The sequence below is a fragment of the Zootermopsis nevadensis genome, unplaced genomic scaffold (assembly GCF_977971745.1).
Source record: "Zootermopsis nevadensis isolate Lab colony 2312 unplaced genomic scaffold, Znev_1.0 Znev_ptg000003l, whole genome shotgun sequence".
NCBI classification, from domain to species: Eukaryota; Metazoa; Arthropoda; class Insecta; order Blattodea; family Termopsidae; genus Zootermopsis; species Zootermopsis nevadensis.
In genome coordinates this window covers 2,185,296-2,211,620 of record NW_028259135.1, presented here as the reverse complement: position 1 = coordinate 2,211,620, position 26,325 = coordinate 2,185,296, and the positions used below count along the sequence as shown (strand labels likewise).

Here is a 26,325-nt window from a genome sequence, read left to right as displayed (position 1 = left end):
TGTCCAACTCCAGTTATGTATTACATAAAATGTTATTATTTATTCATAAAAACTTTTTATCAGGTTATGATATCCAGGGTTCTGATGCAACTACTTTCACATCCATATATTTTTCGTCTTGAAAAGAGATTAATTCATATAAGATTAGAAGGATTAACTGTTCCATTATTTTGTTGTAAATACAAATTCTACTTCATATTCGTTCTTTCCTGACTTTCCATTTTCCTAGATGAAATAGGATTTTCACAGATACAAATTCATGTTTCAGGCGTTAGAGGTGATTGAAGAAATTTCAGACACATTAGGACTCAGATACTCTCAGTTGCCTCGATTCAAGGGTGAGGTTGTGTATGGGTCAGATGACGAGTCGCAGTGATACGCTACCACGCCAGTGACTGACTGCTTGTAACTTGCTGCCTTAAAAGAAGTATGTCGAACCTTTGTGGCCTTGGATCGATATCAGATATGAACTGTGATAATTTGAATTTGTGTATATCTAAAATGCACACACACACACATGCCAAATACAGGATGTCAGTCGAGAGTTTTTAACATCCTAGTTGGTAGGTGAAACATAAAAATGCATGTGAAAACATGCCATGTCTGCAATTATAGCTAATTACAAATTGTCATATGCAGAGAAAAATGTCTGAAGGACGCGTAGGATAAATGAATTTACAGAAAAATACATTTTGTATACTAAAAATGGCGGCAGTGCTTGTACCCACCTACAGTTTAAACCTAAGACGTTCAAACCCTGGCATTTAATCAGATGTTTACAGTATTATGATACAATAATTTAATTTTCTAAATGTTTCTTAAAGGAAATGGCTTCTAGTAAATAAGAAATTAACATCAGTTTAAGAAAATGTTCTGTCAAGTACTGGTATGATCAGAGTCACATTTCTTTGATAGTAGATGGCTCCATTTCAAGCCCACGCTACAATTTTAGCCTTGCAGCTGAAACCAGCATTCAAGAAATTTGATATACGGAGATGAAATGCACTTGTAAAACAGTTACATTGGCATGAAGATGACAGCCTTCTGGGATACTGTGCCATGTAGTCTCATTGAAGTTAACTAATGTTTCAGAGATTTCTACTGCCTCCATCATCAGGGTGATAACTCATCACTCATATGCTCATACACACCTTTGAAAAATAAGTCAGTTTCTGTGAGATTAAACAGTGTAACATCCCAGGAGGCTATCTGTTATCTTCGTCCTTGCTACTTTGAGAACCTGAAATCTCGATTACATCCAAGTTACTAATCGGCCACTTTCCTTGACATGTTAACATAGTACAATATGTATGTAAAATCTGATTTATCTTTAGTTTGTACCTCATTAATATTAAAAATGTGTTTGTGACATGCTTTGTGCACAGTCTTAATGAGTGGCTTTATATAAAGACAGAAGTCAGTTTTATGAATGCTTGGGAATTAAGTTATAATTACATGCACTCTGTGAAAAATTCACCTGTTCTTGTTATTTTGTTTATACCATATGTTCTCAAACAATAATTTTGTCACAAAGTCTTCATTGTATAAATCATCAAAATGTCTGTAGGAATAAACAAAGATTATTTGTAAGAAGGAATTCTGTACAAATTTAACATTAAATTAAAATATACTCTGAAAACAGTGTGTAATATTTGTTGTTCTCATTATTCTATGATGATTATGATTTCCAATAAGAATTTAATAAAATTAATTGCTGTTTATCAAAAAATATAGCAGTATTATGGTATTACCTTTTTTTCTCGAATACCCCGTGCATCTTCATATTGGTCTTAATGTAATGACCCCACTTTAAACCATCCAAAATTCACAGAAAATGTGGTAAATACATATGAGACAAAATAATATACCCAGAAGACCAAATATGAACTTGATACGTTAGTCCAACCAGCCAATACCCAAACTACGGGCAGAATCTTCTGCAAGCGCGAGACATTGCTTCTTGTTACGTTAGACCATTCCTGTAACGAAACGCATTGCTGGAAATGGTGAACGGTGCCTTACAAACTGTATGTGAGGTCGTGCTTACTCTAACTGGGTTTTATAATTGCGGAAGGGATGTTCAAACTATGGATATTGATGCTGGCGGGATATGATCACACCAGATCCCTAGAGTTTGTTCCTTTTCCTATGAAACTTGGCCTTTTGCTGGGACATACAACATCCTATTACAATAACGGGGTGGGGACAACTTCAGTTGCAGTGGTACGAGCCGATTGTATCGTCGGTAGTAAATTTCTGTTGCGTTTTACCATTTAGGCATCATAAGATTTGCCTGAACCACCTCACTCGGCTATAAGATATGCTTGGTAACACATGTAAGTTTAACTGCTCTGCACAAATAGTCTTAGTAATAAATTGTGCTCCGTTTAGAACAGTTGTTCTCCATGCTACAATTCGTCAGAACTGATACTTCTGAATTCAACAATATATAAATGTCAGCTACAGCAAACACAACAAAATCATTTGATTGGCCTTTCTTTGTTGTCTTCTGTATTCACATGATGGTGCTGCTCTGAATTACCACACAGAATTTAACAAATAACTTTCCTAAGTAACCACTGCACACTTAACAGAGAGGTTGTTTCAGCAGTAAAGAAATTACTTAGCACAGTCAACTTGCGTAAATGAATTTCGATAAGAACTCGGGTTACCTTAAGTTTGTTGTTTTTAGTTTTTCTCAGCTTGGATTGTAAATTAAAACAGGGCACTGCCGCTTTCTTCAGTTCATCATATATAGCAATGCTGAACCATACCGTGTTATTGATTCTAGTTCAATTGATTCCGGTTAAAATCTCGATCCGTCGCCTATTATCCTGAATTAGGTTACCCGTAGTTTTCCTCTATCTGCAGCGAAATTCTGTACCTTGTATTAGCTGCGTTGGATTCTCTCGCATCCATTATCAATTCACAAACCATCACATTATTATGTCTCAAGTGACGGCATATAATTTGAAGTGTTATGTCACCGCCATTAATACATGAATATACATAACTGTCTCATATAATTCGACTTTAAATACTCTACCCTTCAACAAATCACCATCGGAATGAATACGTCTCACCGCTAATCGACATCAAATCATGGCTGATCTATTAAATTATTAAGGAATGTTTGATTATCTCACGATTTACCGCAATAGAAGACAGAACTCCCGTATTCACAAATTAACTTCGTAGTAGTTCGAAGACTTACAACTTCGCATGTAACCTTAAAGAATTCACGGATCGTAACACCACATTTAGGAAAATGGTTTCATTGCATTTCATGCCATAATCGATCAGCAAAACCAAAAATTCATTTTATATCGATAATCTTGTCGCCCTCGACCAGAAACAAGCATACATACGTGTCATCTATCAAATTGAGACCACCACTTCTGCAGTTTTTCAGTGATGGACACTATCGAATAATTGGTACTGTTGGATCTTTTTCTGGTCTTTGATTTGGCTTTACACAGTGCACAATATAGTCAGTTTTGATCAGTAATTTAGACGTAGGGAATGAAGTCACCACCCGATAGTGATTTAAGGTCATTGCGGAAAGTGAGTCGCTAGAATAACTGTCTGTACAAGTCTCTTTTTATTGAGTTTGATTAGTGGAATCGTTCATTTGAACGAATACATTGAATTTCCCAAGGGGCAGGTTGGATATTCAACGACTCAATGATGATTATAGAGTCGAGGACGATGCCATTTATCATTCAAACATAGTGAACATTAATAAAACAATCAATGCGCTGAACCTCTGAAGAGTTTTAAATGACAGCTGTTCTTTTAAAACAAAATTGACTTTTGACGCGAAGGTTTCATACCATTCTGTGGAGGTCAGTAAGTTCAAAGGTCATTATTTGGTCTGACATTCCATTATCATGCTATTAACACGTGATAAGAGACTTGTAGTTGTTGGTCATGTGACTACTGCGTACTCTTCTGCAGTGCCCTGTCACTAGTGCACCGTTTTAGTGTAAGTAGTAGGGTGAACGTAAGTAATTATTGCTGTCTATCGACTTAATGACCTGAGCTGTGCCATTGACTGCCTTTGTGTGATTTAAAGAGTCCTCAACTTTTCTGTACATCTTAGTTTACCTGTGTAGGGCGGCTTTGCAATTATTTAAATTCCCGCTAAAATCTTCCCAGAATGCGTTTCAAAAGTCCTCACTATATTCAAAAGAGGATGGTAAAGTAGTAGTAGGTCTTAGTAAATTATAAGTTTTTCAAAATGAGTTGTGATAAATTTATAGATTTTTATTGGGGAAAGGGTCATAGGACTTTCATTCCAGAAGAAGAAGAAGAAGAAGAAGAGATCACGTTATTCACATCTGCCGGTCTACCTCTCTAGCTCGCAGTTCGACAGTTACGTAAATGTGTTATAGATATGGTTGGAACTTCCAATGAAAACAGGTCTGGCAAATAGTTGAAACAAGGAAACGTCGCTCGTACAGTGTTTTTCAATGAGTATAACTTACTGGGATGAATGTCATAATACTGATGTTGTACTGCACGAAGGTACAGTTTTACTTGGACTTGAGAACTGCGTCAAACCAAATAAGCATAAGAATCTAGTTTATGGTAGAGCAGTCATTTAGTGAATATGCCCTTATATGTCACATTTCTATTAGTAAAGTTAAAGGGATTGCATTTCCTCATGAAGCAACATTCTAACCTTATGGTTACAACTTTTGTTGCTGTTATTGCAAGACATCAGCCCTGAACTCAGTTATTTCTATTAATTTCAGGCAGGAACTGCTGTGTTCTATGAAAATTTACTTTGTCAAGAGCAGGTTTTTTAAAAGAGTACAATGAGTGCTACAGGTCCAACACCAGGAAACTTGATAGTTGTTTCCAATAGACTACCATTCGTACTGAAACGTAATGCAGATACTGAAAAATTGGAAAGGAATGCAAGGTAACTTTATGTGCTGATGTATGTGTGTAACAGTTAAATAATACAACCAACTATCTTTCATTTCAATGAATGTTGTCAGTGTTGGTCCTATGGGTTGAAGAAGGAGGCAGTAACTTCCTGTGAAATGTTGGTATCTGTCTGCAAGTCTGCGTAGTATTACAACCCAGAAGACCAACACTGACATCTTCATTGCCATAACCTCAAATTTCATTCAGTACATGTTTCTGATGGATTGTTTGTTTTATTTCTCGTGTGATATGTGCAGTTTTGATTTTGTGTATAAGGATGTAAGAGGAGTGATATTAAAAACTAATTTTGATGTTTTCTTTATTTGTTTTATTTAAAATTGGTTCCTAGTAGTGCAGGAGGCCTTGTGACAGCTGTTGCTCCTGTTGTGGTTCAATCCAAAGGAATATGGGTTGGATGGCCAGGACATATGGATGATGTGAATGAGGCTATCCCAGAATCTGATCCAAATGACAAAACACCTACTGCAGGACTCTTATCAGAAAATGTAAGATATTTGAATTTCCATACTGAATTACAATTTTGTACCCATTTCTATATATGGTATAATATTTACTGTAGATGCCAACAAACTGTTATGAATTATGTAGTTACATTTCAAATAAGTATGTGGTGGAGCAGAATTGTAACCAGTCCAAAAGTAACTTTAAAATTGTGTTAATATGTTTGTTGTCTTATATATTAAAAAGAAATCACAGGATCAGTTGGCATTTCTGTTCATAGTCAATGTAGTTGGAGGCCAGATCAGTATTGTCTAAATCACCAAGGTCAGAGGTCAGATCAATAACCTCAGAGACCAGTGTGTCACATTTATAGTATAGTCTTGAAACAACTTGATGAAGTGAAGTTCATTCTGTGTGGTATGATAAAATGATGACCACATGTATAAAGGTCATCACTGAGGTCAGTGTCACATTGTCAGCTTTCCATTATTAACCTTTATCAGCCATGTGTCATAGATTGTGCATGGTCCAGTGTAGCGCAGCTTGTGCAATGTCACAGTAACATACCACACTAAGGTTAACTTTATTAATTCTGTCATCTGCATAGTATAATGATTTAAATCTCTTGTACCCATATAGTAAGGACTGAGAAAATTAAATAGGCTTATGAGAATGCTGTCTTGTTTGAATGTCTACCGTTTCAGCTTTTGAACCAGGTGGCTGACTTTCATGAAATCTGTTACGAATGTTATGCCATTATATTTTAATTTCCTACAATTTGTAATAATTATGTGGTTGACACATGGACTTGCTAAGTAGGAGTGGCGCAATGTAATATTGGGTCTTGGAATGATACATGGTTAATAGATCTTCCAAAAATATTCAAATTCTGTTGAGCTTTTTATTTGTTTGTTTGTTGAACATGAAATAAAATACATCTGTGAATGTCCTTTATTTAGCTTTCAGTTTTTCAAACAAAACTAAGTATAGGAATGTGATTTTTTTTGTGAAGATAGGTTATAAATGTACCCACAATTATAATTATGTGTGAAATACTGTTTATAAGTGAACAGTTACAAATATGACAGTGGTATGAATTTTTAAATTATATACAACAAATTTAAACTAATCTATAACATATTTACAGCTGCAAGAAATAACAACATTTGAACTGAAGTGGGATTTGATCTTGTGACTGTACATGAACCCAGCATCTTAACTTATTATAAACTTTAATTAACTGAATATAAAATTAGCTACACAAGATTCTATGTTCTTCTCCCCTAGATATGTTAAGTTACAAAAAAAAAAAATATAATCTCCAAAATTATGTTTTATGGTTAAAGAGTGGTTGAAGCCTGTACTAAATTAGACCATATTAAGAATGAAGATATCAGAAGAGAACAGAAAATCCTGTGATTACAAAATAAGGTATATGAACACGAGGCTTGTTAAGCGATTTGGATAGAAGACATGGTAGGATATTCGAACAGTTGCAGAGTATAAACCAAAAGGATGCCAGTGCCAAGGCAGACTGTGGGAAACATTAAAGTTGGAACAGACTTGAAAGTCTGCACCACGAAGTGAAGAAAAATTGTATTATATCAGTCTGTATATTTGAGTGAATTATTTAGGTCTTTTTGTATCTCAATTGCGTCATGTTTGTGTTGATTCGAATACATATATTTATTTTGGCCGTCTATACACAAACTTATTAAAATGAGTTGTTAAAATATTATAACATTCACAATATAAATATAAAATATATAAAATACGTTATGTTATGTTTTGATGCTCTTTTTATCGTATTACGATATTACATTTTTGGCATCTTCATATTAGAAACGACATGTTTCGATGTACTAAGACATCATCTTCAGGTTATCAATTCTATTAATTTTATAAACTATTATGTACTAAGCTGCGTTGCATTTATTGATTTTATGCGTTTGTGAATCCATAACGTATTTTATATATTTTATATTTATATTGTGAATGTTATAATATTTTAACAACTCATTTTAATAAGTTTGCGTATAGACGGCCAAAATAAATATATGTATTCAGGTCTTGTTTTGCTGTTTTCAGGTTGTATGTGTACATATAAACAAAGTTCTTTTCGATTCTTACTACAATGGCTGCTGTAATGGGACATTATGGCCACTGTGCCATTCCATGCCGGACAGAGCACAGTTTTCTGCAGAAGACTGGAAGGTACAAATATAATAATAGGCTGCTCCTTTCATTTCAGAGGTTCAGGGGATAAAATGTTGAAATTGTATAACAAGAGAGCTTGGTTCAAGTTAAATCTCTTTCATAATGTTGATGACACTGTTAGTGACATTGAACAAGTAAGGTTAAATGAAGAGTTTGGTTGTATCAAGATAATTTGTAATAATATTTAATTACTTGAGATTTATATTCATGACTTGTAACATTCTTAGGACCGCCACGGTGGTCTAGCGGTTAGAACGCTGGCCTTGTAATCCTGGGGTCTCGGGTTTGAATTTATAATTTGTGTTGGGCAAGGCCGTGGTCTAGGCAACACGGAGTTTTCCTCCGTGGCATCCCAACAATTACTCCATTCACACACAGAAGAAGGCAATGGCAAACCACTTCTGGATCATCTGCCAAGAACGTATATGAACAGGTCCCAGTCCGAGAAGAGAAAAGGATGGAAGGATCCTGTTCATATGGACCTGTCGTCAGACAGAACACTAAATAATAATAAGATGAGGTGGTCTAGCGGTTAGAACACTGGCCTTGTAATCCTGGGGTCTCGGGTTCGATTCCCGGTGGTGCCCGAATTTATAACTTGTGTTTGGCAAGGCCGTGGTCTAGGTAACACGGAGTTTTCCTCCTGGGGCTTTCCCGGTTTCTCCGTGGCATCCCAATAATTACTCCATTCACACACAGAAGAAGGCAATGGCAAACCACTTCTGGATCATCTGCCAAGAACGTATATGACCAGGTCCCAGTCCGAGAAAAGGATGGAAGGATCCTGTTCATATGGACCTGTCGTCAGACAGAACACTAAATAAAAAAAAAACATTCTTAGTAGAGATGCCCACTTTCTTTCCAAATTATTATTTCTGTAATTGTTTATGTGTTGGATTATGTAATCCCTACAAAGCAGTGTGGTCTAATGGTAATTTCATAGATTTCTATTCTGGAATGTGAGCCATAGAATTTTATATCTGTACATTGATCTAGACGGACAGATCAGTAAATAAGACACCAGTGTAATATGTCTTTTGTACAGGCTTACACTCAAGTAAACGAGATGTTTGCTGACCGGACGATGCATGCATTGCATTTTCTGCAGAAAGTAAAGCCTGCCAATGTCACACCACTCATCTGGATCCATGATTACCACCTGATGTTGATGGCAAATTGGGTTCGTCAGGTTCGTTGTAATATTATCGCACTTCACAGATCAGCGTAATAGTCAAAGTTGAAATCAGTGTTACCTGCACCTTGCAAGGCACACCATGCAGTCTCATATTGCCCAATAGTTATTTTACATTGTCTTTAAAAGTTAGCAATCAAGTGTTGCCACTGTGTTATGGTTAATATTAATTGGATTATGTGTTTAGGCAGCTGATGAAGCAGGTTTACAATGCAAGTTGGGGTTCTTTCTTCATATTCCATTTCCACCTTGGGACATTTTTCGTCTGTTTCCTTGGGGAGATGAAATCTTACAAGGAATTCTGGGTGAGTGCATACATACATATATTGGATTGCACCTCCGATCATGTGACACAATATGTTTGTCCTTGTCCTTCATTAGTCTATACTACATGACAGATTATGAGCCGGGATAGCTCAGTCAGTATAGTGACTATCTATGGGCTGGACGACCGGGGTTCGATCCCCGACGGGGGCAGAGGATTTTTCTTCTAGCCTCTGCGTCCAGACCGGCTCTGGGTCCCACCCAGCCTCCTCTACAATGGGTACCGGGGTCCTTTCCCGGGGGTAAAGCCGGCCGGGGCGTGATGCTGACCACTCACCCCCATCTAGTGCCGAGGTCAAGGAAGAGAGGAGCTATACCGCCTCTCCCCCAAGTGCCTACATGGCGTATAGTGGGACAAACTTTACTTTACTTTACTTTTACATGACAGATTAGATTTCTATATCAGAATTATTAATGCTATAGTGTAGAGGTTAGCTCGCCTGCTTTTTGTTTTGTCTGGCTTCAATTTGAATCTTCACTCACCCATTGCCTATCTTGAACCTTTTCTTTGTTCTCCTTATTCTGTCTTTCTTCATTTCTGTGGAAAAAATGCAGGTTATTGACCATAAAAGCGGTGGAACAGACGGTAATAAACTTTAAGGGATAAGTAAATGTTATTTCTCAAACAAACCACCTAGTCTCATTTGCTCTTGTTCAGTTTTTCCCCACTCTGTAGAACCCTTTTAACACTCAGAATCACAGCAGAGACTAAAAGATGTAAGTATAAGAAAAGCAATGTTCACATTGGACCAGGTGGAATAGCTATAAACTTTTGCTCACTTTGAATCATTGCAGGATTAGGAAAAGGCTAATACTGAGGTATTTTTATTTTTATATTATTTTATTTTCTCAGTGTCTCTAGGAAAATGCCAAGATCATACCTCTCGTGAGCCACAACCACCTCATTTCAAATTGTTACCTGCTCTTTCATGATCATCATCCCTATCATTTGATGCAGTTGGTACAGCATCATTAAATAATGTAAATATTAATCACTCTTGTTTTTTTCCAAGGTATGAATATTTTAAACTGCATGTGCTTGAAAGTCTTCATTTACATACTGTTTAACTAGAACACAAGCTGTAATAATATGGGGTTAGAGTCACTTTTTACTTTTATAGTTTTAATAGAAAATAACTGCACACATAATGAAATTTTCCATTAGAGAAATTTATAGTTTCCACATACCATGGTTTGGTAATTTCTGCCATAGTTAAATATTATAATTGTTAATAATAACTTTTGTGTGATAAGGGAATGAGGTGATTGGATTTCACATCGAGGACTATTGTGTGAACTTCATTGATTGCTGTCAGCGCTCCCTGGGTTGTCGTGTTGACCGCAAGAATCTCCTGGTGGAACAGGGAGGGAGATCAGTTCGTGTCCGGCCACTACCCATCGGCATTCCATTCGATCGCTTTGTTCATTTAGCAGAAATTGCTCCTAAGGTAATTAGTAAGGCTAGTGTTCAAAATGAAATGTAGTGTGTGATGTTACAGTTAGTTAGGTTTATTAAGCTTAGTTTCCGTGATTGACTGTGATTCTTTCATGTGATTGATGTGTTCAGTCGTCTCTGCTGTAATACGATAGTTACATTCATGTAAGACGCCGACCTATAGAAAATCACGTAGTAAAAATAACCCTGGTACCTCCGCATAGATTAAATTAGTCCTTTGAAAGTTTAAAGCGTCAGGAATGAAATAGCACAAGAGAAAACTTGCATATGCAAAGGTTTGCATTTCACAAACAGCTTGGCACTGTATGTAATGAAGAAGGTGAAATTATTTATGGAATAAGATAAATGTGCTTCCTTGAAATGATTAAATAAAGAGTTTGTCACGTCTGTCGTATATGATCTTAGAGAAGGAACAGCTGCTTAAATTTTACACTGACTGTAATGTACCGAAATTAATGAATTTTTAAAAAGTTTTACATGAAACAAAGACTGCTGAAGTAGACAAAGGGTTGTGTGACTGTCATTGGGCCAAATTAATCACAATGGATTAGGCATACTTACTCTGTGTGAATATTTTTGTGGTCTGGAAGATATAAGCAATGACACGACCTTAATTTTCTTTATGTGCATGCTGAGAAGGCTTCTGCTGACCATGACACTAATGTGTCTGTGCCTCGTATTTTAAGTATTGATGCATGCTAGGCCCAGAACCATAAATCTGGCTCAGCTCAGATCCCAAGCTTCACAGATAAGAGGTCCAGTGCATGTATATAAAGCTTGACGATGGAGGCAGTATGTTCCTTCAGAACACTGGTATACAAACAGAAGACTTCACGGCATAGCACAGTCTAAATCTGTAAAGTAGGATTTCAGGTGTTTATGGTGGTAAGTTTGAAAATGGTTGTCTTCAGGTTGAAGGTGCTTGCTTTTTTTGTCATTGGGACACCCTGATGAAGGTAAAAGTAACTCTGAAGTGTCAGTGACCTTTTATTAGGCTATAGGGCACAACTCAGGAGACTGCCATCTTCTAACTATGTAAAGCTTGCTCCCAGAAATAGTTTCATGGTTACCAAGTTGCTTCTGAGATTACACGGTAAAAATTATATCTTTCCCTCCCTGTTTGGCTGTTGGTCAATCATTTTGTGGGAAATTATTCTTTTACTTTCTTCTCAGATGAATGTTTGCAGCAACGAAATTTTTCGGTGGTTTTCACCCAGATTCCTTGAACCCATGCCCCACTACTGATTAGGATGATTTGCACAGAGCTGGTACAGTTCCTTGATGAAAAAAGTAGATTGGTTGCATTCATTGCATGTATTTTAATAACCTTTTATACTATTTAAGTTCTGTATTCTTTCTTAGTTATATACATTCAGTATATTTATACATTTTAACTGATATTTGGATTATAAAAGTATGAACTGGATTGAAGTGGCTCTTGATTGGGTCCATTGGTGTTCTGTTATGAGCATATTGATGAACTTTGTGCTCCATACAGAATTCCTTGGAACAGCAGAATAAATATCAGTTACCAAAGAAGGACTCCATACAGTTGTGTTTGTTAATTACTCGGTAATTTACAACATTTTTGTATACCATGTTGTGTACAAACTTCAGCTTTGCTCCCAGTATTCCTAGTTCTTTTGAAGATAAGGAAATGCCAATTTTATTATGTTTTGTAGAATGTACATACGTATGTGTTATTCCCATTTTGAGCCTTGTATTTTGTACTCAGATTTTAGCAAGTATTCCCAGTATTAAAAGTGTGAAGCTGAAGCTCATCCAAATATTATGTAAGAATTAAGTCTGTACCTCAAAGAAAACACAGCACTTTTCCATTAAAAAGATCAGCTGGTTATTGCTGTTTAAGGAAATAGTCCCTATTTTATGTAGAGAATAATACTAAAGCCATAAGTACAAAATTCAGACTTGCTGTTAAAGTAGAAGGTACATATACTTACCATTGGGATGTAAAGGGTTATATGTAATCCATATGTTAGATATACACATCTGACCTGTGTGGTGAAGTACCTGGTTTCAGTTGTGACTAGGGTATTGGCTATTTAAACTGACGTGTTTCTTGTTTTTCTCAGTCCTTCCAGGTGAGTGCCTGGACAGTACTCTGAAATAGGCCACAGCTCATTCTTCCCTCCAAAAATATTGTTTGTGCGTGTTATATACATAATTAACTTTGATACAATATTTTATTTTCCGTCTATACACAAACTTAAAATAATGTTGTTTAAAATTACTTAAAATTATAACATTTTCAGTAGATACTGCATCTTGTTACATTTATAAATTATATAATTAACTTTGTGTTGTGGTTTTGCAGGTGATGTTTACAAACCAGAAAGTTGTATTGGGTGTTGATCGCCTTGATTACACCAAGGGACTGGTTCACAGGCTTAAAACGTTCGAAAAGTTGCTGGAGAAACATCCAGAACATATAGAGAAAGTAAGATGGATTCACACACACACAAAATATTCTTGACCATTCGATATCCATTTATTTTAATAATGTTACACCACCAAGTGAAGTTCGTATTGTTTGAATATTATCATTCTTTTACTTGTACTGGTCACAAGTGTTTTTTAATATCTGATTTTGACATTATACTTACATGTAAGAGCCACGGTGGTCTAGCGGTTAGAACGCTGGCCTTGTAATCCTGGGGTCTAGGGTTCGATTCCCGGCGGTGCCCGAATTTATAACTTGTGTTGGGCAAGGCCGTGGTCTAGGCAACACGGAGTTTTCCTCCGTGGCATCCCAACAATTACTCCATTCACACACAGAAGAAGGCAATGGCAAACCACTTCTGGATCATCTGCCAGGAACGTATATGAACAGGTCCCAGTCCGAGAAGAGAAAAGGATGGAAGGATCCTGTTCATATGGACCTGTCGTCAGACAGAACACTAAATAATAATAATAATAATAATACATAAGAAGCCCCTGACTCCAATATTTTTATGGTAAATATTATAAATGAGACTGCGGTGACCACATCATGGCATTATAACTATTACATCTAGTGTGACAGAAGGCCCTCTGCCAAAATTTAGATTAATTGATATTTAATAATTTGATTAGTTGAACATATTGTCTGTCACATATAACAAGTGAAGTTGAATTGATTTTAAACCAATAAGTCTAGTTCCTCTGCACATACAAATGTTGATAATGAAGTGCTTATTTTATGAGTAAGGAGAAATATTCACTTTGGTCGGTGGTTCACAATATTTGTTGAGAGGTGAATATTGGTGTTTCATAAATGTAATTCTTAGTAACGAATACAACCTCACAGCGTGCAGATGTTCTGTGTTGGCAATGCAGTGCACATCTTTTCTTGGAAATGACCCAGTTGTTATCAGTTAGCAAGTGTTTGTGAACTGTTGTTTAAAGGCTAAGTGTTGTGTAATTAATGGCATTGAGATGTAGAGAACCTGTTGATAAGGACATAGTTGTTATAGTTATACTTCATTTGTCCTTGTGGATTGTCACAAGATCTTTATTATCTTATGCCTGATTTTAAGCTGAAGCAATAATGCATTTAATAACAACTCTAATTTTAACATTTAAGTGTGTAACTACTGTATGTCTGTTTTGTGCATACAAAGTACTTCCGTGTCACATGCATATGACAGCCGAGGCTTGCGTTTTTTTTATTTTTTGTTTATTTATATACCTTTCTCTCTCTTTAAATTTAGCAGGAATTTCATCAGGAGTTACATCTGATTACATTAATGAAACAAGGACCTACAGACAAGTTTATTATTGGAAAATTGTTATTAAACAGTCACATAATGATGTTGGGACACACTGTTGCCCTGCAGTGACCTCAAATTACATTCATACAACATTGACCTTTGTGAGGTGACATGAAGAATGGCTTTGGAATGTCGGTGTACTCTAGACAGTACAGCCTTCCAATCCTGTTTATCTTTATGCTGGCAGGTAACTTTGCTGCAGATCTCAGTTCCGTCCCGTACTGACGTAAAGGAGTACCAGGATCTTAAGGAAGAAATAGACCAGCTTGTAGGGTGTATCAATGGTCGTTTCACCACTTACAACTGGTCTCCAATTCGTTACATCTATGGCTGTGTGAGTCAGGACGAGTTGGCATGTTTCTACCGTGAAGCTGCTGTGGCCCTTGTGACGCCATTGCGTGATGGTATGACAGCATTATTCTTGTAGCATAGCCCAGGTTATTACGCTACAAAAGTGTGCAGGGATCTGGATACCATTTGTTGTTACCTGTATTTTATACCAGGCTACATATCTTGTCTCTTGTAGGTTGAACACTATTATGCACACTCTGGAGGTTGCTTCAGGCTACTTGATTGGGATAGCTTCCTCTTGCCATATTTCTTGCACTAACCATCTGTAGTCTGATTCTAAGAACTGGTGTCCATACTGATAGGGGAGGCTTCTGCGTATCCAGGCTCAGAGTTCTATTGCTACATAAAGTCCTGTACCTATACCAAGGGTCCTTACATGGGTTAATTGAAAAGTTGCATGATAAAAAAAACCTGTATACCAGAATTATTTGAAGTGCATTCTTCAGTATTTTGTTGTAATTTATTTATGTCAGTGAAGATTGTTAGCTTACATGTTCTGTTTTAAATAAGACAAGAGTACAAGACGTGATGCGGTAAGTTAGGAAGTCTTGGAGGCCACAAGAAAAATCCTTATTGCTGTCGTTCTGTACCCGTAGCAGTCTGTGAAATGAAGTGTTTGATAATTTCCTTATAAAGTTCTGCGTTGAAATTATCTCACATTTCATTCTACAGGACAGCTAGACAACTGGATTGGTTCTCTTTTTTTGTTCCTCCATGTGCAGACTGTAGTCTGTGGGGTACTATATTATCAGTTGACTCGAAACCAGATACTCTGAAGATTCTTGCCCGAATTCTGGCAGTCTGTATAAGATGACACTTTAGTATTTGACAATGAACTTGCATTGCTCTTGCAAACAAGTTATCAGAGTTACACAAAATTGACTCGGGTAGTAGACATTTGAGATAATGTTTGAACATTCTCTATATTATACTGTACTAGCACTGCCATGTGTAGATTTGACTGTTGTGAGGGCATGTGATAACGCTGTGCATTTGTGAATGTGGTTATGCTGGGAGTACAGTGGTATAATTATTAAAGTAATAAAAAATATCAGAAACCAGTTTTAACACATTCAATATTAAAATAAAAATATACAGGTTGATAAATAAAATTATGCAGCAAATATTGTGAACCTATATTTGTTACAGATAAATACAAATTATTTGAACACTACAACACACTCTTTATACAGGACGACTCAGAATTTATCAGTGAAGTTTTGATGTAATTAGGAAGGACCAGATTCAGATCTTATCTTGGAACTACTCGTGTTTACAGATTTCTTGTGTAGGAGAGTTTCCTTAATTAATTTCTCCATTTAAATGCTGCGAGAGAACCTTCAGATAGGACAATCTTTTCCTCTCGGAAGCTTTTTAATTGTGTCATTTAAAATCATCCTTATTTATTGCTTTAGAACCTCAGCAGGTAATACAGAATCATAATAACTGAGTGAACAACAATAACCTGGATTTTTAGCACTCATTAAAGTGACTGGTTATAAGCTTGATGGCCAAGGTTTGATTCGTGGCTGATTTGGAATTTTTCTATTAATTGCAATTTCGAGACTGGATCTGAGGCCTATCCTGCTTTCTATCTAATTGGTACTGGAGTCTCTTTTCTGAGGGTTAAAGCAGCCTGAGCATGACACTGATTTCTTTCCACTTCTTGGTTCAGAATGTATGGAGCCTTATCTCCACAACTTCATGGTATTAAGACTCAATTACACGTGCAATTTACTATTACTGTGCGCAGACCATCCTGTAACCATTTCTTCTTCAAACTTTTACATAATATTCTTGTTAGTCTTATGATAATATTAGGTGTTTTCCTGATCTAGTAACTGCATGTCAATAGGAATGAACCTCGTAGCCAAGGAGTTTGTTGCATGTCAGATCAACCAGCCACCTGGCGTTTTGATTGTGTCTCCGTTCGCTGGAGCTGGTGAAACAATGCATGAAGCTCTGATCTGCAACCCGTATGAGATCAATGAAGCAGCTGAGGTCCTACACAGGTTTGTTACAAGTCATTATCACATTTTGTAAATGTGTGTTAAATTAGAACCATGAATTGTTATACCATTGAAAAACACTACAAGTGGAAAATACAATGTACTTTTAAGTATTCACAGAGTATTAATTTATGAATTATCTGTGCTTTTTATTTTAAGTTTTTGTTCTTTGATGAACGTACTGGAGAATTATAAAACCACGCATCTTCACTTGTGTCCCACCCATTTCTTTATGTGTTTCTTCCAGTCTGTTTTGTGACATTCTTATTCTGAGGTCTATTGATTTTCAGACAGTCATGCGTCCTCTTCCTCCCACATGACTATATGCTGTTCTTACAAACAGTAGAGTTATATGGTATATGAGTAGTTTATGTTGAATGTAAAATAATTTTCAATTATGTGTGATTTTTTATTATTTGTGCTTCCATTCCACTCCACTCAGATATTTGACAGTGTATGATGTCTGATAAAGTTGTTGTTGTTATGCATATCATTGCAGCCATGCACCAAATAGCTTTCTGTATGTCAAAGTTTTGAAACCTGTTATATTGGTTATTGTTGCCTCCAGTAGTGAGAGGTGGCACACTGTTACGAACCGTGATAAAATTTGTCAGTCGCAGGACATGTTCTACTTGTCTCTTATGTATTTTAATTTTTTATTCACTGGAATGAAAGTCTAATCTGTGAAACAATAATTGAATTTGTACAGAATGTATATTGTATTATAGGTTAAGAATTTAATTATCCATAAATTCCAACTACATTGGCATTCTTAAAAAATAAATATCTTTCCTGACTGTGTGATGGATGGAAATGTAGCTTCTCCTGCTTTAGTTAAGATGGGTAATTCCACACTGCAGTGTAAAGTTTATGAAAATTAATTAATGCCCATTTTATTAGAAATCTTCTGTTTTGTAATGATTTGCTCTTGCACTTAGTTTCATGTGTGTGTGTTTTGCAGGTAATTTATTTGTTGTCTTTAAAAACAAATAAGCAAGTACCAAGCTGAATATGAAGGGATGAATGAGTCATACTAATTTAAAAGCTGTAGAAGTTGATTAGTCAATTTAGAACATTTTAGTCTTCATTAAAAATACATGGCTGTACCCGATGAGTTATGATGGCTATTTATCTTATTTCTAATTACAATAATATTCTTTTCATTGGATTAAACATTTTTATTTGCTATGTAAATCTGCCATCTGCTTGGACAGTATCCTCTACAAGACAGTTATTAATGTTGCCATGAAGTGTTATAGGTTGTTAACATTGTTTCAGGAGAACATATCACCTCCATCTTCCACTGCTATGATTAAGAAATTATAATAAGGAATATTTGTTTTTAGGACACCCAAGTACAGTGTGGTTTACAAAACATGGACAGTGGGTTTAGTGTGATGTGTAGTCAGGCTGATATTGAAAGGCTTAAGCTTAAATGTAATAATCCTGTGTTTATAGAGCTCTCACAATGCCTGAAGATGAACGGACATTGCGAATGAATTATCTGCGTCGCCGTGAGAAGGCTAATGACATTAATTTCTGGATGAGGTCATTTATGAAACAGATGGGGTCACAAATTGAGGCGGAGGATCCTGTTGAGGTTAAATCTATTGCCATGCATCCATTGACCATGGATGACTTTGAAGATTATCTTGCTAAGTAAGTGGTTTCAGCAGTTTATAAAATAAATTAACATTTTATCTTGATTCTGTTAGTAATGTTGCATAAATTTGTCTCATTTCACTTCTGCATTTTTCGGAGTAAATCGCTAGGTGTTACAGCAGAGTATTAAATATGTGGACCTACGAAAAATGAAGTCAGGAAAGAAGGTTAATACACAACAAAGAATGTAATGATTTATACAGCGTACTTAGTATGTTTAAGGTAGTGAAAGGAAACAGACAACTTTGTGTTCTTTCATACTCAGGTTTTATGTTTTCTTCTTGGCCAGGAACTCACACTGGCAAATTTGGTTTTCCTCAATCTCTCCCAATGTTGGGATAATACCTTAAAATAAGCCAAAACCATTACCTTTTTAGTACATCATTCACAGAAAATCTTCTTGATACTGTATAATCTGTGAAGTTGTGAAGGAATTGTTAAAAACTAAGACACATTCTAATGCAGTTTTTAAATTATTGACCTTGTGAGAATGTTGTGTAAAATACGTCACTTCTCTTTCAAGATATATTGGGTACACAAACAAGGTGGCACTCTTGCTGGATTATGATGGAACTCTTGCACCAATTGCTCCACACCCAGATCTTGCAATTCTTCCAGTGGAAACAAAGAATGTTCTTCAGCGGCTATCCAACATGTCAGATGTGTATATTGCTATCATCTCTGGACGCAATGTGAACAACGTCATGGACATGGTAACATTTGTTTTACCTTGTGTTTGGAAATGGCGTTTGAACTGGATTTGTCTTAAAGTTTTTGCTGTTAATTAACTGATTGTGAAAGTAAGGTGGTTCTAGGCATTCCGTAATATGATCTGTTGCCAGTGTTCAAGAATGAATTGTTGTTTCATTTAGTTCACAGAGATCACACATGTCATTAAGTTTTTATGAAACTGCTTTTAAAGACTGAATGCATAGCCATAGTGTATTTTCTGATAGATAGTGTAAGGCATAAGACAGATTCAGCTGCAGGGCGGCTAGGAGCTGAGACCAGAGGGGGAGAGAGGGTAAGAATTTGATGGCAGTGGGCATTTTAGGGGAATATATATTGGTTATCTCGATAAGAAAAATCAAGAGCTACAAACAAATCATTGAAGAAGTTTAAATTTTCAGGTTAGTTTTAATAGGAATTTTATTCTCCACTAAATGATATATGCCATAATGAAGGACCTCAAAAGAATGATTACTTGTAGGTTGGTATAGAGGGCATCACATATGCTGGCAGTCATGGTTTGGAAATTATACATCCTGATGGTACAAAGTTTATGCATCCTGTTCCTGCTGAACTAGAAGATAATGTACGAGATCTTTTGAAAAACTTACAAGATCAGGTATGTTGCAAAGGAAAGTTGTCAAGCTAAGTTAACTCTAGAAATAACAATATAAATTACATTAAATTTTGTTTCTTTCTTAGAAATTGAAACACTTAATACTAAATTCATTAAAAATGAGCACCTCTGTTTTGGAAGTTAAAAAATTAGTCACTATACTGACTGAGCTACCCTGGCTCCTTGATCACGAGAATAATAATAATAATTTTAAAAGGGGCTCTGTAAAAATTTGAACTTGCAGGTTTGCGAAGAAGGAGCATGGGTAGAGAACAAAGGAGCTGTCCTCACATTCCACTACCGGGAGACTCCTATGTCTGTGCGTGCCAAACTTATTTCACAGGCGTGCAAACTTATTGAAAGTCATGGATTTAAAGTCGGTGCATCACACTGTGCTGTGGAAGCTCGGCCTCCTGTACAATGGAACAAGGGTCGGGCATCAATTTACATTCTTCGCACTGCATTTGGTTTTGATTGGAGTGAACGTATACGCATCATTTATGCTGGTGATGACGCCACCGATGAAGATGCCATGCAGGTAAGAATAACAATTTGCCCAATGTAATACGGCCATATTTTATGGGATCAAACCTGAACCTCCCTGGTGAGAAGCCAACAACTAATCGCTTGTGCTGTGGCACAGCCCATCCTGGCAGACCTAGTAGAATCTGCTCATTGGTAGGGATAATGTTAAATTGTAAATGAGGATAAAGTAGATTTCTGTCTTCTGGGTTATTGCGCTGTGTAGTCTGGTCGATGTTAACCAACGTTTCAGAGGTCATACTGCCTCCGTCATCAGGGCGATGAATATTCATCGACCAGACTACACAGCGCAATAACCCAGAAGACAGAAATCTTCATACTCACCGCTGTGAGAACCTCAAGTCTTATGAGGATAAAGTAGTTTGTAATTCTACTAGGATTCATTTTACAGGCATTGAAAGGTATGGCAGCTACATTTCGTGTTACATCATCTAGCATCATTCGCACTGCAGCAGAAAAACGTCTGCCAAGTACAGACTCTGTTCTCATGATGCTAAAGTGGTTGGAACGTCACCTGAGCCTGCGGGAACCAGGGGGCGAAGATACTACCAGGTAGAGTAGCCTTGAACATGTCAGTGAGTCAGTTGGGTGATACAAATTTATTTTTTCTGTATTTACATGTCCCTCACTTTGCTACTCAACACAAAAAAGTGGTTTTCATGTTCTAGTAGTAATGAATCATGTACTGGTGAATTGTGAAGGAGGTTGTACCCAGCTTGAAGATACTGGCACCAAGCAGGTTATAATAGTGGTAATAAAGGTTGTTCTGTTTTTAAAGTTTGACAGGAAACTAGCTATCTTAACTTAATAATTTTTGTGGTTTTCTCCAGTCATTCCTTGTGAGCGTCAACATGGTACCTGTATCTTGAAATGGGCTGTGGGCAAGTGAATTAGTTGAATTCATAAGGTTTTCATTGTGATTTTATATATATGTTTGTTTCCACTTGTTTGGTGTTAACACTTTCTTGTGGTGGGCTGGCTTGCCAAGGTTTTATAGTGTTAGTATCTGTGTAAAGGGGCTTGTGTTTCAGTGTGCCACTTTACACTGATTCCTGGTTCTATTTTCATCAATTGAAACAATTTCCACACCCCAGTGGTATTGAACTATAAGTATCAAGAATGAGGTTAGTTGGAAGCCAGGCAGATGTCTTTGAAACATTAGCTAATTTGCCCATCACAGCATGGTGTTATTGCAGAAATGTTATGGTACTTGTTTCTTGATATTGAGATTATTGTAATTTTTATTTCAGAACATTTGTGACGTATTTATAAAATTATTATTCTGGGTGATATCTTGCCTTTACTGTATTTCTGCTTTATCTGTCGTCTTTAGTCGTGGTTGTACATGTAAAATAAAATTTTGTGTTATTAAAGTCCACTCTTACTGCCATATACAAGTTTAATTCTGTTTTGTGGTTTACAGTTTTTTTTTTTTTGTATAGGACTAGGACTATTTGTTAGATTAATTACTTCAATGGTAGGTTTTTCTTGCTTGCATACGTCCTTGTGCTGAGTGTCCCCTCCCAGATGATGTGTGAAGGAAATCAGTTTGATGGAACAAAATATTAGAAAGGGTTATATGATTGTGTGGACAGTCAATTGTGACTGACCAGCAAAACATCTGTAAATCACAGGATGCTGAAGAGCAAGAATATAGCTCCAAGTACCAGCAGAATGAGGGTGGAAATGTCGTTTTTACCAATTGCAGTGGATGAGGCTGAGGGCAAAGCCAAAGAAGGCACTTCCCTAGAAGAAAGACTACAAGCAGCCAGTGATCTCGGTACAGAATTTATGAAAGACTGAATGTAAATTGCTGCAGGTAATTATTGCTATCTCAATGTTTTTTGTGTGCCGTAAGATAGTGATTTATTACGCAGCTCCTCCTGAGAAATCTTTCTTCCAGAAATACAAACTTCCAGTGAATTATATTTTCTAACATAAAAGTTGTTGTGTTGTATTTTCTTGTATAACATCTTTCAGACCTATGTTTCTGTATTGTTTGTGTATTTTGAGCTCATGTCAGTTTGTACCTGTATATTCTGTATCAGGCAAGTTTTATAACTGTGCATATACATACAAGTTATTGTTTAGTAGGAACAGGGAAATTTGCTTAGTTACTATGATAACAATTAATGTTGAATTAGGTGTTACATCTGGAAGTTACTTATGTTAAGTTTAAAGATAGAACAAAGACTGGTTTGTAGCTGCTAGCTGGTAGTGGACATTTCAGAGACAAGTGTGAATATCAGAATCCATCACGGTCACCTCTGGAACAGAAGACAACTGGAGGAGAAGGAGACCACTTGATGTAACAATTACCCTGTGATGTAGAAGATAAACTTAAATTTCTTACTTAACTGTAAAATGTAAGTCAGAAGAATGAGAGTAGCAAAGGATTTTTGTAAACAGTGTACTTCCTCTTTAATCAGCTAAGAAAATTCTGTCATTATCCTTTTCTTATTCTTAATCTGAAAAAATATATATTTCTGCAGTTTTCATATTTGTAAAAGATGTCTTCCTCAGAATTATGCACTTCTGATAGGTATATGTTTTGTGAGTTAAAATATAAGATTTACTGATTGATATTTGATAGCAGTAGTGCAAATACATTTACATCATTAATTTGTGTTTCCCATATGTCAAGTCCATTCTCTAGTTTGCATGCTTTGTTCTTGCTTCACATCATTATCTAACGTAGAATTCTAATGTGTTGGTTGTTCTTACATTTACATACTGTATACCAGATGTGTTCTCCAAAGACAGATATCTGATTTAAAAATTATACACTGACTTCTCTTAAAAACAATGCTTTGTAAGTTATACGAAAGGGCAAACCTTTGTTGAGAGAAGGCATAAAATTTGTAAAATAATGTTTCGTATGAAGATGTATCTCCAGATCAGACTCCAGGTTTTAAACTCTTGAGAAATTATTTGAATTTAACTGTAGGCATATACTGGGTGGTTTTGTGTAAATTTCAACTTTTGTATAGAATCTTATTTGATGTCATTTTCAGTCATGTTTTCTAATAAATTGAATATGCTGTTCCTAAAATACCTTTTTAGCATGGTAATGTGCATATATAAAAAAGAACAGCATAGCAACAAGATTGGGAAATTGTTTATTTGCACAGTATTAATGATCATAGCTCTGCTTCCATCTTGAAGTTCTGTTAAAAATTCAATTCTGTGACCATTGGTATAGAAATGTCAAGTTTTGTCACATTTTAAGTCTGTGTTGTGATTATATTCCACTGAAAATGTTGTTTTGTGTGATGAATCAAATTTAATATCAAAGTAACAAAAATAATTGCTTTATTTAAAATATTTATTACATAAATTTCTACTGTGTAATGATTTATATTTAGAAGCACCATTTGTTAAACAAAAACCAGTCCGAAATGGGGAAGTGTCAGGGCCCTCAGGGTTCCATTGTAAGCAGGTTATTTAAGTGTATTTTCTTATGAATAATTAATTGGTTTGATTGATGTGCCAGTGGTTTTAATAAAAAACTCTATAAAGAAAGTAAATACTCTTTTTAATTTCTTAAAACTGTCAGGTATGTTAGACCATTTCAAATAAGATTTTAGATTTAAATTGTAGGTACCTATTTGGGGGGAAGTGTTCTGTTTATAAAATTCCATTTTATGTTTTATAATACTTTTATGTTGTACAAATGTGAGATTATTTTAAAGTTCCTTCATATTTTGTTAATTCTTTTAAGCTGGTCATTTTACATAATTTTATTTCAAGAGTATACTAAATCTGAATTACAGTATCGTCTTTTGCATCTTAATCTTATGGCGATGGTTGTGAGAGTGGAGAAGAGTGTGTTAAATATATTTTAATATGGCTGTTACATCATTTTGTTCTGTGTTTACATTTAGTACATTGTAATGATTGGTTCAAGATTCTGAAAATTGACAGGCTCATGGACTATTAACAAATAAAACAGATCAAAATGAAATTTGTAATTTAATTTAAAAAATTTAATCCAAATTTTATTGAATTGTTTTCACACAGGATATGATATTTATATACTCTTGTGTAACTTGATAAAATCATTTGCGTACCATTATCCAATCAAATCAGTACCAAGGGTAAAGTGGCCATATCATGAAGCTGATCCTTCACTTTGATGCAGTGCCAAAGACAAGAATGTGTGTGATATTCCATGCATCCTAGATATCTCTACATAGCATTGAATTTGTAAACTTGCAATTTTTCCTGAATTAATGCCTGTGTGGATTTTGTTATGTATATAATACTGGTAAGTTGTTATGTAGGTTTTATTTTTCAAAAGATGTAGCTGATAATTGCATTGTTTTGTGATAAATATATCTGTACATTACTGCACATGGGTTCATTGACTGAAAGTCAAGTGCCATAAGAACTGTTAATCACAAACTACCTGAAATTTGCAGCTTTATAAACCTGTTTCATTGTATGAGAAGATATGTGGAGAACAATATGTGTAGCTGTGAAGCTTCATTGTCTTTCCTGTAATATAATAGAAGCTCTCGTGAGTGAGATTGTCAGGCATCTGTTAGCACAGTCACAGCATGCATTGAGCCATACATGTCATTGTGTCATCGAGTGATGGATACAGATGACAAGACTTCTTGGATGTTGCACTGTACAAACCTTGTATAAACTCACCAATGTTTCAGAGGTACTTACTGTATCGATCATCACAGCTTATTGATAAATTTCTAACCAGATTACATGGTGCAACATACTAGAAGACAGTTGGCATGAGAACCTGAAATCTCACCAAGTGATAGATGCAGTTTTTTTTGGAATTCCATGTTGTGCCTATGAAACCAGATACACACAACCTGCTGCACTTCAGTACCTGGTTGAAATTCTCATCCCTTGACTGCGTTCTTCAGCGGCCCAAATATGTGAAAATCCCTGGTGACTGCTGAAGATGGTAACCATTACTTTGAAAACAGATGTTTTGGCATATAACTTTTCATCTTGGAGGACTGGATGCTGAATTTTTCTGACTGACTCATATTGGTGATGCCAAGTGTTGTCATCAATAGCCCAGCAGGCAAGTTCCAATTGAACCTTGATCTCTGGTAATTGCACTTGGTAATGTTTCTGTTAAATATTTCTTGTGGAATAAGACTTACTCATTCACTAAACTGATTCTTTTTATCAAGTATATGAACAGAAAGAAGTTATAGGTTTGGTGGAGAAAGGATATATCTTCCTCCCTCTTTTTGTTATTATTTGATTTATCAAACTGAAGGAAATTTTGATAAAAAAAATTATGCAAATTCACCTGAGATTGCAATAGGAGAAGTTGGCATCTCAAATGGTGAATTAGATTTTCATTAGGTCAGATTAGTAGTATTTTATTAGCATTTTAACATTTTCAGAGATTGTTCAATGAAAGGTATGTTAATGTAAATTGATGCTAGGGACAAACTGAATTGGGTTGACTAGAGCATTGCTGTCCCAAATTTTAAGAATGGTAAATGAGTTTGCAAATAAGGTGTGCCAAGAATTCTAATTCAAGAATAAAATATTGACCTCATCTGGATTATGCTGACCACATCATTGCAGATGATGATCTAGACTTTCTCCAAAAGATCATCATAGGTGACTAAACCTGCCGCAAAGTTCTGTTGCGATTGCCGAAAATGCAAGGTCATCATGGAAGCCATATTTGATTAGCTGAGCATTACCCATGAGTTTATTTGTGACAGTGCTACAGTTAAGAAGGTAAGGTACGAGAAGTGCTTGCCTCTGGGATGCCGTTCTGAAGGTATGGGAAGCCAAAGAATGAGTGTTCCTCAGCAATTCCCTGGTAAGCTAGTTAGTTGCTATGCAGCATCCACTCACCAAGTGTGTTCCCTCCCACTGTATTGTCCCGATCTTACACTGATCAATTTTTACCTCTTTCTGCAGATGAAGGATTGGCCGAAGAGCTGTCACTTAAGGATTCTCCAGATATTCAAGGGCTTTAAAAATGTGATGTAAGAGTTCATGCATGGCAACTTCCAGAAATATTTTGAACAGTACAAATGCTGCCACAAGTCAACTGCTGAAGG

The 26,325-nt window shown here is 35.9% G+C and overlaps 2 protein-coding genes and 1 long non-coding RNA gene across 11 annotated transcripts in view; 2 read left to right on the top strand and 1 right to left on the bottom strand.

Annotated features, from left to right (window-relative positions):
- The window catches only part of lace (serine palmitoyltransferase long chain base subunit), a 33,077-nt gene extending 31,428 nt beyond the window's left edge, over nucleotides 1-1,649 (top strand). For all 3 annotated transcript variants that reach the window (XM_022073784.2, XM_022073783.2, XM_022073785.2), the window contains one exon: nucleotides 269-1,649. In XM_022073784.2, coding sequence (XP_021929476.2) covers nucleotides 269-376 — 108 coding nt within the window. In that variant the 3' untranslated portion in view covers nucleotides 377-1,649. The remainder of the gene's footprint in view (nucleotides 1-268) is intronic.
- On the bottom strand, nucleotides 14-3,430 carry LOC110834546 (uncharacterized). The gene is made up of 2 exons (XR_002544637.2): nucleotides 3,369-3,430; nucleotides 14-1,979 (listed from the first exon to the last, which is right to left on the bottom strand). It is a non-coding gene; the product is annotated as an uncharacterized LOC110834546 (long non-coding RNA).
- Tps1 (Trehalose-6-phosphate synthase 1) lies at nucleotides 3,345-24,619 on the top strand. Of its 7 annotated transcripts, none has more exons than XM_087358306.1 (16): nucleotides 3,345-3,435; nucleotides 4,758-4,927; nucleotides 5,285-5,441; nucleotides 7,486-7,611; nucleotides 8,660-8,803; nucleotides 8,994-9,111; nucleotides 10,385-10,578; nucleotides 12,922-13,044; nucleotides 14,544-14,760; nucleotides 16,563-16,719; nucleotides 18,175-18,375; nucleotides 18,902-19,091; nucleotides 19,589-19,726; nucleotides 19,968-20,261; nucleotides 20,658-20,818; nucleotides 21,901-24,619. In XM_087358306.1, the coding sequence occupies exons 2-16, from the start codon at nucleotides 4,821-4,823 to the stop codon at nucleotides 22,067-22,069; spliced, it is 2,496 nt and encodes an 831-aa protein (XP_087214432.1). In that variant the 5' UTR covers nucleotides 3,345-3,435; nucleotides 4,758-4,820; the 3' UTR covers nucleotides 22,070-24,619. The 7 variants fall into 7 exon arrangements, with proteins under 7 accessions (XP_087214432.1, XP_087214433.1, XP_087214425.1 ...); XM_087358307.1 differs by lacking the exon at nucleotides 3,345-3,435 and adding an exon at nucleotides 3,458-3,564; XM_087358299.1 differs by lacking the exon at nucleotides 3,345-3,435 and adding an exon at nucleotides 3,855-3,985.
- Nucleotides 24,620-26,325: the final 1,706 nt, after the last annotated feature.

Bases quoted from the DNA above. Each gene is read 5' to 3' on its own strand.
- Tps1 (XM_087358306.1), top strand. From the start codon at position 4,821: ATGAGTGCTACAGGTCCAACACCAGGAAACTTGATAGTTGTTTCCAAT. The intron at 10,579-12,921 runs GTAATTAGTAAG...GTGGTTTTGCAG, and splicing joins TAGCAGAAATTGCTCCTAAG to GTGATGTTTACAAACCAGAA. The intron at 19,727-19,967 runs GTATGTTGCAAA...TTGAACTTGCAG, and splicing joins TGAAAAACTTACAAGATCAG to GTTTGCGAAGAAGGAGCATG.